The sequence below is a fragment of the Chaetodon trifascialis genome, chromosome 17, assembly GCF_039877785.1.
Source record: "Chaetodon trifascialis isolate fChaTrf1 chromosome 17, fChaTrf1.hap1, whole genome shotgun sequence".
In the NCBI taxonomy this organism is placed as follows: domain Eukaryota; kingdom Metazoa; phylum Chordata; class Actinopteri; order Chaetodontiformes; family Chaetodontidae; genus Chaetodon; species Chaetodon trifascialis.
In genome coordinates, this window is record NC_092072.1 from 3,072,646 (window position 1) to 3,087,871 (window position 15,226).

General features: G+C 42.4%; 2 protein-coding genes across 2 annotated transcripts; both read right to left on the reverse strand.

Annotated features, from left to right (window-relative positions):
* On the reverse strand, nt 1–7,525 carry LOC139345467 (major histocompatibility complex class I-related gene protein-like). The gene is made up of 7 exons (XM_070984072.1): nt 7,130–7,525; nt 2,967–3,233; nt 2,209–2,487; nt 1,719–2,021; nt 911–1,015; nt 533–550; nt 1–356 (listed from the first exon to the last, which is right to left on the reverse strand). The coding sequence occupies exons 1-7, from the start codon at nt 7,176–7,178 to the stop codon at nt 307–309; spliced, it is 1,071 nt and encodes a 356-aa protein (XP_070840173.1). The 5' UTR covers nt 7,179–7,525; the 3' UTR covers nt 1–306.
* On the reverse strand, nt 7,393–13,679 carry LOC139345480 (major histocompatibility complex class I-related gene protein-like). Its single transcript, XM_070984089.1, has 8 exons — nt 13,616–13,679; nt 11,977–12,246; nt 11,225–11,503; nt 10,155–10,457; nt 9,854–9,961; nt 9,476–9,493; nt 9,212–9,299; nt 7,393–8,635 (listed from the first exon to the last, which is right to left on the reverse strand). Exons 1-7 carry the CDS (start codon nt 13,662–13,664, stop codon nt 9,250–9,252), a joined length of 1,077 nt encoding a protein of 358 aa, XP_070840190.1. The 5' UTR covers nt 13,665–13,679; the 3' UTR covers nt 7,393–8,635; nt 9,212–9,249.
* Nucleotides 13,680–15,226: the final 1,547 nt, after the last annotated feature.

Here is a 15,226-nt window from a genome sequence, read left to right on the forward strand (position 1 = left end):
CAAAGTTGGACATTTTATTGAAAAATGAAACAGAAAGAACAAAACATTTGATTTTGACATTCATTTCTGTTCATCAGTTGACAGTAAAATGCACCAAACGTTGGCTGAGCGTTCCTCCAGAAAAAATAAACATTAAAAACACATTTAAAACGCCAAGTTTAAATTTGTAATTTGAACTACAACAATTACATTTAACATAAATCAAATAAATTATAACTATTACTCTCCTTCAGTCTGTTTTTGTTCTGTAAAGGTGTGTAAGGAGTCTCAGGTCACATGAGGAAACTCATCCAGTGTGTTTGTGGTTCAGGTCTCTGGATTCAGTTTCTCAGAGAGCTCAGAGTTGCTGTCAGGAGCTGTAAGGTCACAAACAAACTGTGTCAAGTCCACTCATCCTGCACTGAGCTTTCACAAACACTAAATACAGGAAACAGTCCTGAAAAAGTTCATCTGCACAATAATGTGAAAGCCTTTTCATCTGCAGCAGACAGTGTGTGTCAGATCAGAGGAAACACAATCAAAGGTTACTTACGAGATGGAGGCCGTTGGACTGAAATCAAGACAAAAGACAAATCATTTCACTTCCAGCTGGAAATGACAGAATATCTTCCATCAGCTCATCCCCTCTTCTACTCAGTCAAAGTGAAAAATAAATCCATTCTCTCCTTCTGTTTAGTCCTGGCTTCATCTCTGTTCTCTCACTTCTCTCCACATCATCATGGTACAGTCATATTATCACGACTCTCTGAGCCTCACACAGCTTAAAGTGTTGCTCGCTTCAAACTGTTCAGTGCAGAGAACTGATGCTTGTTTCAGCTTTTCAACCTGGATAAAAGCATCAACTCACAGACGAAACCAAAGGACTGAAAAGGTCAAAGAAGCAGAAAATCGCTCCATTTGTCTCTCTCACCTTTCTTCTTTTTGTAGACGATGAATCCAGCAGCAGCAGCAGTGATGAAGAGGAGAAGAACAACCACTACAGCAGAGATGAGGGCGGTCACGTCACTGGGCTTCTCTGTTCAAGAAAAAATAATAAAAAAATATATTTAACTAGGATGGAGGCCAAGACAGACAGCACAAAGTGAAACAAGTGACTGTAAACTGACACAAAACACAAACAATATCTAACATCCCAAAGGACAAAGCAGCACAGGCCACGCATCCAAAAACCTCAGTTTAAGCACCAACACCCGAACGATTCGGTCTCCAGATCTGTCAAAAAAAGCATTCAAAGAAACCAAAAAGAAACCAAATCATGGATTTTTAAGACAGCCTGCAACACATTCCAGTCCATATAAAGCAGGTCAGAGCAGAAATTCATCCACCCAACGCTTCATTCAAACATACATGTTGGTCTGCTGCTGTGAACTAAGACTGACTTGGAGCTGAGTGAATAAAGTATCATCAGTGATTTTGGTTATGATCTCACTGACACAGTAAATAAATAAATGCATCATAAATAAATGAAAATAGAACTGAAACACTCAAACTTGCATGATCAACATTAAAGTTCTCTTCAGTTCAGCAAAGTAGAGACGATGGAGTGAAATCATGTTTTGCAGGTTTCAGCACTGAAAGCTGTCACTGTGAGCTAAAACAATGCGTCTGTATCCAATTAGTTCATTATTATGATCAGCTCAATTGGAGGACAAAGGCTAAAATCCACAACAACCAACAGACCTGCAGTCACATTCAGCACCTTCTCATCCCAGTCTCACCCCAGTTGCTCCTGATGGCTGCTTTGTCCAGTTTGGTGACGATGTCGTCCTCCACACCAGAGAGATGAAACACACAGTCGTACCTCCTCCAGTCTTCAGGTGGGACTGATGAAACGTTCAGGTCAGCGCTCGTCTGGAAGGTTCCGTCGTGGTTGGGGAGGATCTCTCCGAGCTCCACGTCCTCATGAAGCTCCTCTCCATCTTTCCTCCAGATGAGTGTGGCTCTGTCAGGGTAGAAACCTGAAGCGTGGCAGCTGACTGGAGAGGACGGAGTCTTCTGGAGGAGAGACACTGAGGGACGCTCTGCAGAGAGAGAGAACTCATGCTGACTGTGCTCTGACTATCAGCCTCAGCTCTGATGGAAAGTCATGTCTGATTGGTTAGGACTAAATCAAATCTTACTGCCACAGAAAACGATCGAAACGAAGGTGATGCCAGACTACATGTAATGTATTAATGACAGGAAGCACATCAGGTCATGTGATTCTACCTGTTCTCAGCAGAGAGCTCTTGCTGAGGTCCAAATACTTCTTCAGCCTCTCAGGACAAACATGAGTGAGAAAAATCTCACTATATTTCAAACTAGATTCATCAGCATTCCAGCTCAGTTTGATGGTCACAGCTTGTGGTTTTGGAGCGATCCATGTCAGCGTCTTCAGGTCCAAAGACATAAAGTCTTCTCCATCATAACCATACTGACTAAAACCATCAACCTCTCCAGTCTCATCATCCCACTCACAGCCATCTATCCTCTGGAAAATAAGAACATCTGACAGACACAAACAGAGACTGTGATTAATAATGATGCACAGATGAAATCTCCAATGAAAGATGATCTTAAAGATATTGTTGCATTGTGTGATGAGCTGCTGTTCTCCAAGTCTTGAGCTGTGTTCATCATTCAAAAGCACATAATCAGTGCACTTTCTCTTTACATGAGAGATGAAACACAATTTCTCTTTCACAGTTTGAAACTTACAATCATTGTTATTCTTTTATTTTGAGTATTGCAGCAACATGCAGCAACAAGTCAAAGCAGCAGCTGATTTCTGTTTGCATGCTGACTGACGGCTTGTGGTCGGCTGCTGTCTGTAAACCATCAGGATGGCACGATTTACATCAACTTCTACTTACATTTCAGAGTAAAACTACATCTGAGTATTATCTTCAGGCTCTGTAGAGGCTCACTGTACAACTAAGATGCAGAACAGCAGGAAAAAGTCAAAAAGAATATTTTCCATACTTTACCTTCACTTTGGTTGAAGCGCTGCTTCAAACTGTACATGATTTTGAATGAGTTTGGCTGAATGTGAAAACACTGTCCTCTGTAAAACTCCAACTCCTGAGGGTCGCTGTCTAATAACCTTTTCATCCACTCCTGTTTTGGTTCTACTGTCTTTCTGTTGATGTCGCAGTAACCTGATAGATGTTCATCAACCACTGCAGCTCCCACAAACTCTGGAAAGTTTGGGACTCCATAAGATGCAGTCACGAAATACTTCAGGGAGTGTTTCACTGCAGACAAACAAGGTTTACAGATTTAGTAGAAATACAGTCCACACATCACACTCATAAATGTGATCCATTCAGTTTGATTCAGTTAAAACACACCAGGCTTCCCTTACAAAAAATAAGTTTATTTAAATATACTAAGAGTATACTTCTTTTTAGGGCTGGGCGATATGGCTGAAAACTGTATCACGATATGTTTTATATCGGTCGATAGCGATAATTATTGGTATTTTTTATGACCTATGACCTAACTATAAAACCAGCCTAGACATATTTAAATTGAGTCACTCTTCTTACTTTAAACATACATGAACTATTCAATTATATTTTTATTGCAAGTGTGTTTAAAAAAAAAAAAAGCATGTCTTTAGCTATATGATATGCCGCTGCCTCCGTTACGTCTTCGTGCCTTTTAGATGATTTGTCATCAGGCACTGAAGCAGATACCTCTGCATGGCGGCCTGCTGCTTGTGCGGTGGTGCTGCGGTTGGCGGACGTTGGCGAATACGGCTGCGCTCCAAAGAGTGAGCGCGGCTAAGGTGGTTAAATAAGTTTGTGGTGTTATCGGTCTTGGTGGGGACGACGGTCTTGCAAAGTTACAGATCACATTGGTCTGACTACGGTCCGACTTATAAAATCCAAAAAACTCCATATTGGCGAGCTGACCCTGTTTTATCGCCAATTTCTTCGCTCGCTGCAGCGTTCACTTTCTATTTCTCATCTCATCCTCGCAGAGCAACAAACACGTGACAACGTATCAACCGAACTGATACTGTTACATGATTGGCGTGTTAGTGTGTCTCTCTCACTGATCAGTGATTACTCCCTACGTTGCCCGGTTACCTGAGAGCGAGACCATTTCGAGACCATTTCAGAAGAAAAATCAATGACATAAGATCCAGTCTTTTATCTCAACAGCTTTTAACACCTGGATCATTGCTTGGACCTGTGGAGACACTGGAGAGTTTTGCCCTGGTTGATGCAAGGACACTGAGTCGAGTTTTCTCCCAGGTAAAGCCCACAACCTGCCTTTTAGACCCAATTCCCACACCGTTTTTTAAAACACTCTATGGATTCTTTGAGGAACAGCTGCTGTATTTGGTCAATTGCTCTCTCCAGACGGGTGTCTTCCCCACCTCCTTTAAAACGGCGGTGGTCAGGCCCCTTCTGAAGAAGAGTGATTTAGACCCCAATGTTTTAAATAACTACCGGCCTGTATCCAACCTGCCATTTTTAAGTAAAATTTTAGAAAAACTTGTTTTTCATCAAGTAAATGAATTTTTACTCTCGAAACATATTTTAGAGACTCATCAGTCTGGTTTTAGGATGAACCACAGTACAGAGACAGCACTTTTAAAGATTTTAAACGACATCAGGTGTAATTTAGATAATCATAAACTCACAGTCTTGGTTCTACTGGATCTAACCGCCGCCTTCGATACAGTAGACCATCAAATTCTATTAAATAGACTGAGGAACCTGGTCGGCCTCTCTGGTACTGTTTTTAACTGGTTCACATCCTACTTCACTGATCGAAGTTTCTTTGTAAGTATGGATACATGTTCCTCAGGAACCCATAAGATAAAGTGTGGGGTTCCCCAAGGTTCAATTTTAGGTCCAACTCTTTTTAATCTTTACATGCTGCCCCTTGGGGATGTCATCAGGAGGCATGGCATCAACTTCCATAGTTATGCTGATGATACGCAACTGTACATCACCGTGTCTCCTGATGACCCAGGGCCAATTGATGCCCTTTTTAACTGTATTTTAGACATCAAGTCATGGATGGCAGCAAACTTCCTACAGCTCAACCAGGACAAAACTGAGGTTTTAGTCATTGGTCCTGAAGGCTAGAGAGAAACTTTTACCAAAGTTACAGGATTTTAAACCCTCAAAATCAGTAAAAAATCTGGGCGTGATTTTTGACTCTGAGCTCACTTTTATTCCACACATCAAAAACATAACAAAGATAGGTTTTTACCATCTTAAGAATATAGCCAGAGTCCGCCCGTTCCTCTCTCAGGCCAGTACGGAGGTGCTGATGCATGCTTTTATCTCTTGTCGTTTAGATTACTGTAATGCCCTGCTCTCTGGTCTTCCCAAAAAGAGCATGTATAACTTACAATTATTACAAAACTCAGCCGCACGAGTGCTGACGAGGACCAGAGGGCGGGAGCATATAACACCTGTTTTAAAATCACTGCATTGGCTCCCCGTGCACTTCAGGATCGATTTTAAGGTTCTTTTACTAGTTTTTAAGTGTCTTAACGATCTTGGGCCTTCTTATTTATCTGCATTACTTTTACCGTATCAACCCTCGCGGACCCTGAGGTCCTCCGGTGCAGGCCTTTTAACGATACCACAAATTAGAACTAGAACACACGGGGAGGCGGCTTTCAGTTATTATGGCCCCCGATTGTGGAACAGCCTGCCGGAGAGCCTCAGGGCCGCAGAGAATGTTGATGTTTTTAAAAAGAGGCTCAAGACCCATCTTTTTAATCAGGCTTTTAACTGACTCATTTAGCTATTTATAATTTCTTAAGCTGACCTTTATTCTTACATTTTCTAATATTATATATATTTTTATTTTTTTTATTGTGTTACCTCAATGTTTTATTTCAATTGTTTTAGTCATTACTTATTGTCTATTTTATACATTCTATTGTTTTATTCTCAGTTTTAGCTTCTATACCCTTTATCTTATTTTACTTTTCTAGCCCCTCATTTTCCAGTGTTTCCTCCTGGGGGTCTACCACACCGGGATTTGATTCTGGTTCACCGATGGGGGTGCTGTTCCGTGGATGGCCCTGGCCCAGGTAGCTAGAGAGCTTTACACCTTGGTGTGGAGCCTCCTGCCTGCCTGGGCTGGGGTGGTCCCTGTGTCAGCGCCCCCGCAGTCATGGACCATGATTCCTCTCGGTGTGCATGGCCCCCAAAGGTAGCTTCTTCCTCACCTCGGTTCTCGGTGCCCAGCCATGTCTCCTCAGCGACAGTTAGTGTATGTATGTGGGTGTGTGTAAGTTTGTGTGTGTGGGTATGTATGTCTGTCCATGTATGTGCGTGACTGTATGTAATTGTGTATCTCTGTGTATATTTGGGGGGGTGGGAGGTTTGGGGTCAGTATATTTATACAAAGTATATTTGTACTTGAACTTTTGGTGGAGATATACTTAGTAAAAGTATAATAATGTTCAAGTATATTTGGATTGCAGTCGTGCTTATTCTTTTGATAGTAGCCTATTAAAATATTTTCCCATACATACTGGCCTCTTTGAAGTACACTGCAGTATGTTTTACATACTATCTCATGAACTTACATATTCCACAAGTACATTTGCAGTAACAAGTCAGCTTCGGGGTGGAATAGCTTAGAGTAAATAGTACATGGGTGGAACTGAACTTCATCTTTTATGTAGTGTTATTAACACACACAGAAACACAGAAACATTTGTCTGATTTTATTTGAGAAAACATTGACGTTTCTTCCAAGGTCTCAGTATCGTGACAGACTTGATACATACTGGCTGCTCTTATGAGCCATTGTATATCAAGTATGCCTAAATAGTAATTAAGTAGTATATTTTAAAGTGTGAAAATAATATAGAAATAGTAAACTTTAAGTATGATGTTAACTCCACACAAAGAAAAATTGTTCAAATTTAGTCCCAAGAAGTATTGAAAAAGTACACTTAGAAGTATACTACTCGTACAATGATTTTAGTATACTTGCTGCATAAAGTATACTTGTAAAAATATACTTAAGCTTTACTTACTTAATAAAATGAACTTGAAGTATACTTCTTCGTAACGGGAGGCTTAATACAAAGTGAAAGTAAACTAGCAGTGTGATCTACGCAGGAACAAAACGCACAGAGTCAAGATTTAAACTGTGATCTTACCTGATGATGAAACGTGACAGAAGAGAAGCAACAAAAACAACACTTTCATCTTGTTTTGATAAAGATGAGAGCGCGCTTGATCGACAAGCGTCAGCTGTTCTTTGCCTTTTAGATTTCTGTTAGTGATCGTGAGCGCGCCCGCACGCCGTAGAAAACCAGCAATGCGCGCTCACGTTCTCCGTTCCCGTTTCTGACGTCCTGGACCTGTGGTCTTTCACAAACTACTCAGAAATAAAGGTTTCACTCAGGTTGGAATATGTAGAAATGATTTTATTGCTCACACTGTGTCCTCACACCTTTAATCCAACAGGAAACTCAACTCGACACTAAAAGACTGCGCGGATGAAACCTCCTCCTCCTCCTCCTCCTCCTCCTCCTCCTCCTCCTCTTGGCTGTGTTCTTGAACTGTTTCCCAGTTTATCCAAATAACACTGTTTTCATAAGCAGCTCGCCTCTGACATCATCATCATCATCATCATCGTCGTCATCATCACAGCTCATCACACCATCAGTCTGCAGTTGTTGTTGTTGTGCCCTCTAGTGGAAAGTGACTGAAACACACCCTGAAGTCTACTTTGTGTGACGTCACCTTCTTGTTGGTGAATCTAATAAACATGAAGTGTGAAGTTTGCATGTTCTTCCCGTGCATGCGTGGGTTCTCTCCGGGTACTCCGGCTTCCTCCCACAGACCACAAACATGCTCATTAAGTTAATTGGTGACTCTGAAAATTGCCCCTAGGTGTGAGTGTGAGCATGAATGGTTGTGTGTTTGTGCCCTGCGATCGACTGGCGACCGGTCCAGGGTGTACCCCGCCTCTCGCCCTTTGCCAGCTGGGATATGCTCCAGCACCCCCCGCAACCCCGAAAGGGATAAGCGGTATAGAAAATGGATGGATGGATGAATTATTGACCTCATCATTGTTCAAATGATGTTTCTCGGTTGCTTTGTAGTATTATAGTACTGTACAAGAAAGAAGCTGTGTGTTAGCTGTTTCAAACCTTCAAATAAATGATAAATTATCAAGATTGAAAATTAAAAATACAAGAAATCAATCGCTGTAAGTAGGAAAATGTATTTATGTCTATCACAGTCATGTCCTGAAAGCCTGAAGCTTTCATTATTAAATGTAAAAAGGTTTTGTTCCTCACCATTATTTTTCTTTCTTCTGAACACACACTGCTGCAGTGTTTGTGCCGCTTTACCACAGTGACAGCAGAGGCGCTGAACTCCATGGGAATTAAAAAGTCAACGTTAGTGACAAATGTCAAACTGCATGTGCAGCTCATCGGGCGAAATAAACTAAATGTGCATTTCCCACATGCAGGAAGTTCTGAGAAAAGTCTTTTCTAGCTGTGTCTCTGTCCCACATGTGTTTGATGATGGCAGACTGAGCTTTTGGGACGATCCATGTTTGTGTCTCCAGGTGAAACTCCAGGAAGTCGTCTCCATTAAAGCCTTATTGGTGAAACCCACTGATGTCTCCAGTCTCTGTAAAATGTGGACACCTGAAAGACAGACAGAGACTGCAGTGAACCACATCTGTTATTACATCTGGACCACAGAGACACACTGAGTCCACTGAGACCAACAGCTGATCTCCACTGTTGAAGGTGGTGTGGCTTCATGTGAGCCGCAGGGACACACACACTGAGCTGGAGTCCTGACGAGTGGACGGACATTAAACCTGGTCCCAGACTGAACCTGAAACCCACTGAGACCTGCAGATCGGTCCGACCAAATCCTCTTCCTGTGAGAAACTACAGACTGGACTGTAGAGGAAGTCTTGTTTGTTTAAGCGATAAAAAGGCTCTGATGAAGGCTGTTCCAGTTCCATCTGAAACTGGACTGAAGCAGATCATGTTTTATGTTCACGATGTGGATGAAAAGTTAATTATCCAGCTGTTCATTAAACCTTCGTCCAGTATATTGAAGGGAAGGTTTCAGACTGACCCATAGATCATGATGACACGTGGAAAAAGAAAGAACACAACATTTGACTTTGATTTTCATGTACGTTCATCAGTTCACAGCAAAACGTTGGCTGAGCGTGCAACATCATTTTCTACCCCGACTGAACGCACCTTCCAGTTTCTTTTCCCTCATCCAGTGTGTTTGTGGTTCAGGTCTCTGGATTCAGTTTCTCAGAGAGCTCAGAGCTGCTGTCAGGAGCTGTAAGGTCACAAACAAACTGTGTCAAGTCCACTCATCCTGCACTGAGCTTTCACAAACACTAAATACAGGAAACAGTCCTGAAAAAGTTCATCTGCACAATAATGTGAAAGCCTTTTCATCTGCAGCAGGCAGTGTGTGTCAGATCAGAGGAAACACAATCAAAGGTTACTTACGAGATGGAGGCCGTTGGACTGAAATCAAGACAAAAGACAAATCATTTCACTTCCAGCTGGAAATGACAGAATATCTTCCATCAGCTCATCCCCTCTTCTACTCAGTCAAAGTGAAAAATAAATCCATTCTCTCCTTCTGTTTAGTCCTGGCTTCATCTCTGTTCTCTCACTTCTCTCCACATCATCATGGTACAGTCATATTATCACGACTCTCTGAGCCTCACACAGCTTAAAGTGTTGCTCGCTTCAAACTGTTCAGTGCAGAGAACTGATGCTTGTTTCAGCTTTTCAACCTGGATAAAAGCATCAACTCACAGACGAAACCAAAGGACTGAAAAGGTCAAAGAAGCAGAAAATCGCTCCATTTGTCTCTCTCACCTTTCTTCTTTTTGTAGACGATGAATCCAGCAGCAGCAGCAGTGATGAAGAGGAGAAGAAGAACAACCACTGCAGCAGAGATGAGGACGGTCTCGTCACTGGGCTTCTCTGTTCAAGAAAAAAGAATTAAAAAAGAAGACTGACACATAGATCTGTTTTTATTTTAACCTTTATTCAACCAGGATGGATATTATTGGTTGTTTAAAGATCAATTTCCAGCTCAATTGGAAGAAAGAAGCTAAAATCCACAACAACCAACAGACCTGCAGTCACATTCAGCACCTTCTCATCTCAGTCTCACCCCAGTTGGTCCTGATGGCTGCTTTGTCCAGTTTGGTGACGATGTCGTCCTCCACACCAGAGAGATGAAACACACAGTCGTACCTCCTCCAGTCTTCAGGTGGGACTGATGAAACGTTCAGGTCAGCGCTCGTCTGGAAGGTTCCGTCGTGGTTGGGGAGGATCTCTCCGAGCTCCACGTCCTCATGAAGCTCCTCTCCATCTTTCCTCCAGATGAGTGTGGCTCTGTCAGGGTAGAAACCTGAAGCGTGGCAGCTGACTGGAGAGGAGGGAGTCTTCTGGAGGAGAGACACTGAGGGACGCTCTGCAGAGAGAGACAAAGACAAATGTGAGTTAATTGAAAATGTCAGAATTTTCTGCAGAGTGCTGGTTCAGATCAGCAGTATTGGTAAATAATTGTGGTCTATCGATCATAAAGGGAGCTCAATCAACAACAGAAGGTGTGAAAATCCAAGCAACATAAATAAGTTCCCATGACAACAAGATTAAGAGTTGACAGTCATGCTAGCAGCTCTGTTGCTGGTCTCAGGCACAGTGGTGCTTTGAGCTAAATGCTAATGTTAGCATGCAGACAGTGATAATAACAGCATGTTGGTGTTTGGCAGATAAAACACCATCTCAGTTCTGCATGTTAAGCATGCGAAAATCTGCAAATTAGCACTGAACATGAAGTAGAGCTGAGGCTGATGTGAATGTCGTGAGTTCAGCAGGTAAAAACAATAATTTCAGTTTTTAAAATAGCTGCATGAAAGTTTTTACTAATTCATCCTCTGGAGACCATGGATGTGTGGAACAAAGCTCATGGTAATCTATCACATAGTTGGTGGTGCTCAAGGAAAAAAAGATTTTATTGTGTAAGTGAAATATTTGACCTGCTGGAGGCGCTGTGCTCTCTACATTTGCATGTTCAAGTGACCCTCACAGCAAAGTGATCAATCACTGAAAGTGTGTGAACTTTCTGAACTCATGCTAACTGCTAGCACAGTCTCAGCTTTGATGGAAAGACATGACTAATTGGTGAATCAGAGCATTGTTGTGTTCTTGACACGCCATCAGGTCATGTGATTCTACCTGTTCTCTGCAGAGAGCTCTTGCCAAGGACCAAATACATCCTCAGTCTCTCAGGACAAATCTCAGTGAGGTAGTTCACAATGTACTTTATTCTAGATTCATCAGCATCCCAGCTCAGTTTGGTGGTCACAGCTTGTGGTTTTGGAGCGATCCATGTCAGCGTCTTCAGGTCCAATGATAGAAAGTCTTCTCCATCATAACTATACTGAATAAAAACATTGACCTCTCCAGTCTCATCATCCCACTCACAGCCACTCATCCTCTGGAAAATAAGAACATCTGACAGACACAAACAGAGACTGTGATTAATAATGATGCACAGATGAAATCTCCAGTGAAAGATGATCTTAAAGATATTGTTGCATTGTGTGATGAGCTGCTGTTCTCCAAGTCTTGAGCTGTGTTCATCATTCAAAAGCACATAATCAGTGCACTTTCTCTTTACATGAGAGATGAAACACAATTTCTCTTTCACAGTTTGAAACTTACAATCATTGTTATTCTTTTATTTTGAGTATTGCAGCAACATGCAGCAACAAGTCAAAGCAGCAGCTGATTTCTGTTTGCATGCTGACTGACGGCTTGTGGTCGGCTGCTGTCTGTAAACCATCAGGATGGCATGATTTACATCAACTTCTACTTACATTTCAGAGTAAAACTACATCTGAGTATTATCTTCAGGCTCTGTAGAGGCTCACTGTACAACTAAGATGCAGAACAGCAGGAAAAGGAAATTATTTTCCATACTTTACCTTCACTTTGGTTGAAGCGCTGCTTCAAACTGTACAGCGTCATTTTGAAGACCATTGGCTGAATGTGAAGGCAGTGCTCTCTGTACCACTCCAACTCCTGAGGATCGTTTTCAAATAATCTTTTCACCCACTCCTGTTTTGGTTCTACTGTCTTTTTGTTGATGTCGCAGTAACCTGCCAGATGTCCATCAACCACTGAAGCTGCCACAAACTCTGGGAAGTTTGGGATTCCATAAGATGCAGTTAAGAAAACCTTCAGGGAGTGTTTCACTGCAGACAAACAAGGTTTACAGATTCAGTAGAAATACAGTCCACACATCACACTCATAAATGTGATGCATTCAGTTTGATTCAGTTCAAACACACCAGGCTTATCAGGTTCATACAAAGGTGAAACTACACTAGGAGTGTGATCAGGGACGGACTGACCATGTGGCATTTTCCCGGTGGGCCGATGTGCTATTTGGGCCGATAGTCGGCCACTTTTTTTAATTTTAAATCTTTTCTGACCAGCCCATAATATCAGACAGTTGATCAGCAGCCCGACTGACATTGGGCTGGCCCAATCACATCGTTAAACACCAACCCCTTTCGCTTTGACAAGAAAAAGCTGGCTCTTCAAGCCAGCGCTGCCAAATGCGCAAAATTTCTGATATGTTTGCCACGTCAGAGCCTTCATCAGCTCCCGTAGCCGCTCTCTCTCTCTCTCTCTCTCTCTCACACACACACACACACACACACACACACCCAGGATGCCTTCACTTGTCTGTTATAGGAGGAGTCCTTTAGGGGATGACTTCACTTGCTTCCTTTTTCCTTGGTAAGTTCACAGCTGATGTAATGCAAAAGACACAGACGATCCTCTCTCTCTCTCTTTCTATCTGTCACACACATACAGGATGATCTCTTCTTTTTTAAGGATTTGTCCAAGTTCACAGGCCTTCTTCATTCAGCACTGCTTTGTCTGGAAAACAGTGATAATCAGATCAATCAACCATGTCTATTATTTCTCTTTCTCTCTGCCTCATTCATGTGTCATCATCCCTCTTAAGGTTTCAGTTTCTACACTGTTATTTTTATTTTTAAGACTCACCAATAATTAAATCTCTCTCTCTCTCTCTCTCTCTCTCTCTCTCTCTCTCTCTCTCTCTCTCTCTCTCTCTCTCTCTCTCTCTCTCTCATACATGCACAGAGTTCAAAGTTCATTCAGGAGCTCAGTTACATTCATCCTTTTGGACTGGGCCACTTCACAATTGACCCAGTACAAGAGTACCACTCTTGGAAGAGTTAGCGTCTGATCCATCATTTCTCATCTCTAGTCTTTCTCTTTCTCTTTTCTTCCTCCCTGAAACACATAGGTACACCCAGCAGGGTGATTTCTGCTTAAAGACTTTTTGTTAATAAATGACACTTTTTGGAAGTATTTAGTGTCCACTCTCACTGATTCCCGTTAACTCATTGCGTGGCTTAAGGTGCGTGGTTTTGAAGAGCTGCACAGTTGGTATAGACATTCAGTGTGGTGGGCCGGTCTGGTCCAAAATGCCAGGGCCGATTTTTTGTCCCAGTCTGCCCCTGAATGTGATCAACGCAGGAACAAAACGCACAGAGGTTCAAGTCAAGATTTAAACTGTGATCTTACCTGATGATGATACGTGACAAAAGAGAAGCAACAAAAATAACACTTTCATCTTGTTTTCACAAAGACGAGAGCGCGCATGATCGACAAGCGTCAGCTGTTCTTTCCATTAGACTTCGCTCTCTGAGGGACCGTTTGGGGTTTTTCCCTCGCGCGCCCGCACAGCACTGAAAACCAGCAATGTGCGCTCACGTTCTCCGCTCCCGTTTCTGACGTCCTGGACCTGTGGTCTTTCACAAACTACTCAGAAATAAAGGTTTTATTCGGGCTGGAATATGTAGAAACGATTTTATTGCACACACTGTCTCCTCACACCTTTAATCCAACAGGAAACTCAACTCGACACTAAAGACTGCGCGCATGAAACCTCCTCCTCCTCCTCCTCCCCCTCCCCCTCCTCCTCCTCCTCCTCCTCCTCCTCCTCCTCCCCCTCCCCCTCCTCCTCCTCCTCCTCCTCCTCCTTCTGTGTGCGTTCTTGAACAGTTTCCCAGTTTATCCACCCAGCATTGTTTTCATAAGCAGCTCTCCTCTGACATCATCGTCATCATTCTCCTGATAGCACAGGGCCAATAGATACCCCTTTTTAACTGCATTTTAGATATCAAGTCATGGACGGCAGGAAATTTCCTACAGCTCAACCAGCACAAAACAGAGGTTTCAGTAATAGGTCCTGGAGGTCAGACTGACTGTCAGACTTTTACCAAAAATTACAAGATTTTAAAGCAACACAATCTGTAAAAAAAAACAAACAAACAAACAAACAAACGGGGTGTCATTTCTGACTCTGAGCTGACTTTTATCCCACATATCAAAAATATAACAAAAATTGGCTTTTACCATCTGAAGAATATAGCCAGAGTCCGTCTCAGGCCAGCACAGAGGTGCTGATGCATGCTTTTATTTCCTGTCATTTAGATTACTGTAACGCCCTGTGTGTTGATGGGGGAGGGGGCTGGTGGTTGATATAGGTCTTGGATGCAGTCCTGTGGGGGTTATAAAAAAGGTGTACAAGACGTAAATTAAAAGAAAAGAATACGAGCGGTTCGCTCATGAACACCAGACTAAATCTCATCATTTTCAAAGATGAACAAAACAATGACTGCTGCTTCAACACTGATTACTATCACTGCGTCAGATTATGAATCCAACAGAGCCAAATATTTCTCAAAGCTGGAAGCAGATTCCGACAAATCAAATTGGATGAGACAAGTTCAAAGTACTACACTTTCAATACACCTTATGGGAAGTACAGGTTTCTCAGAATGCCATTTGGCATAATCTCACCTCTGAGATTTTTCATCGTGCCATGGACAACATGTTAGAGGGACTAGAAAGAGTCCGTTGTTATGTGGGTGACGTGGTCGTCTGGGGCTGCACCCTTCAAGAACATAATGAAAGACTGACAAATGTGCTCCAAAGGGTACGGAAAATGGGTTGAAACTAAACCGTGCCAAGTGCCAATTTGATGTGCAGGAAATAACATTTTTGGGTGACAAAATATCTGCTCGAGGTATTGAGCCTGATGAAAGAAAGATAAAAGCTATCCTAGGTATGCCACGCCCAACTGACAAGCAAGGTGTGCTGAGAGTGATGGGGATGATAAACTTTATTGGA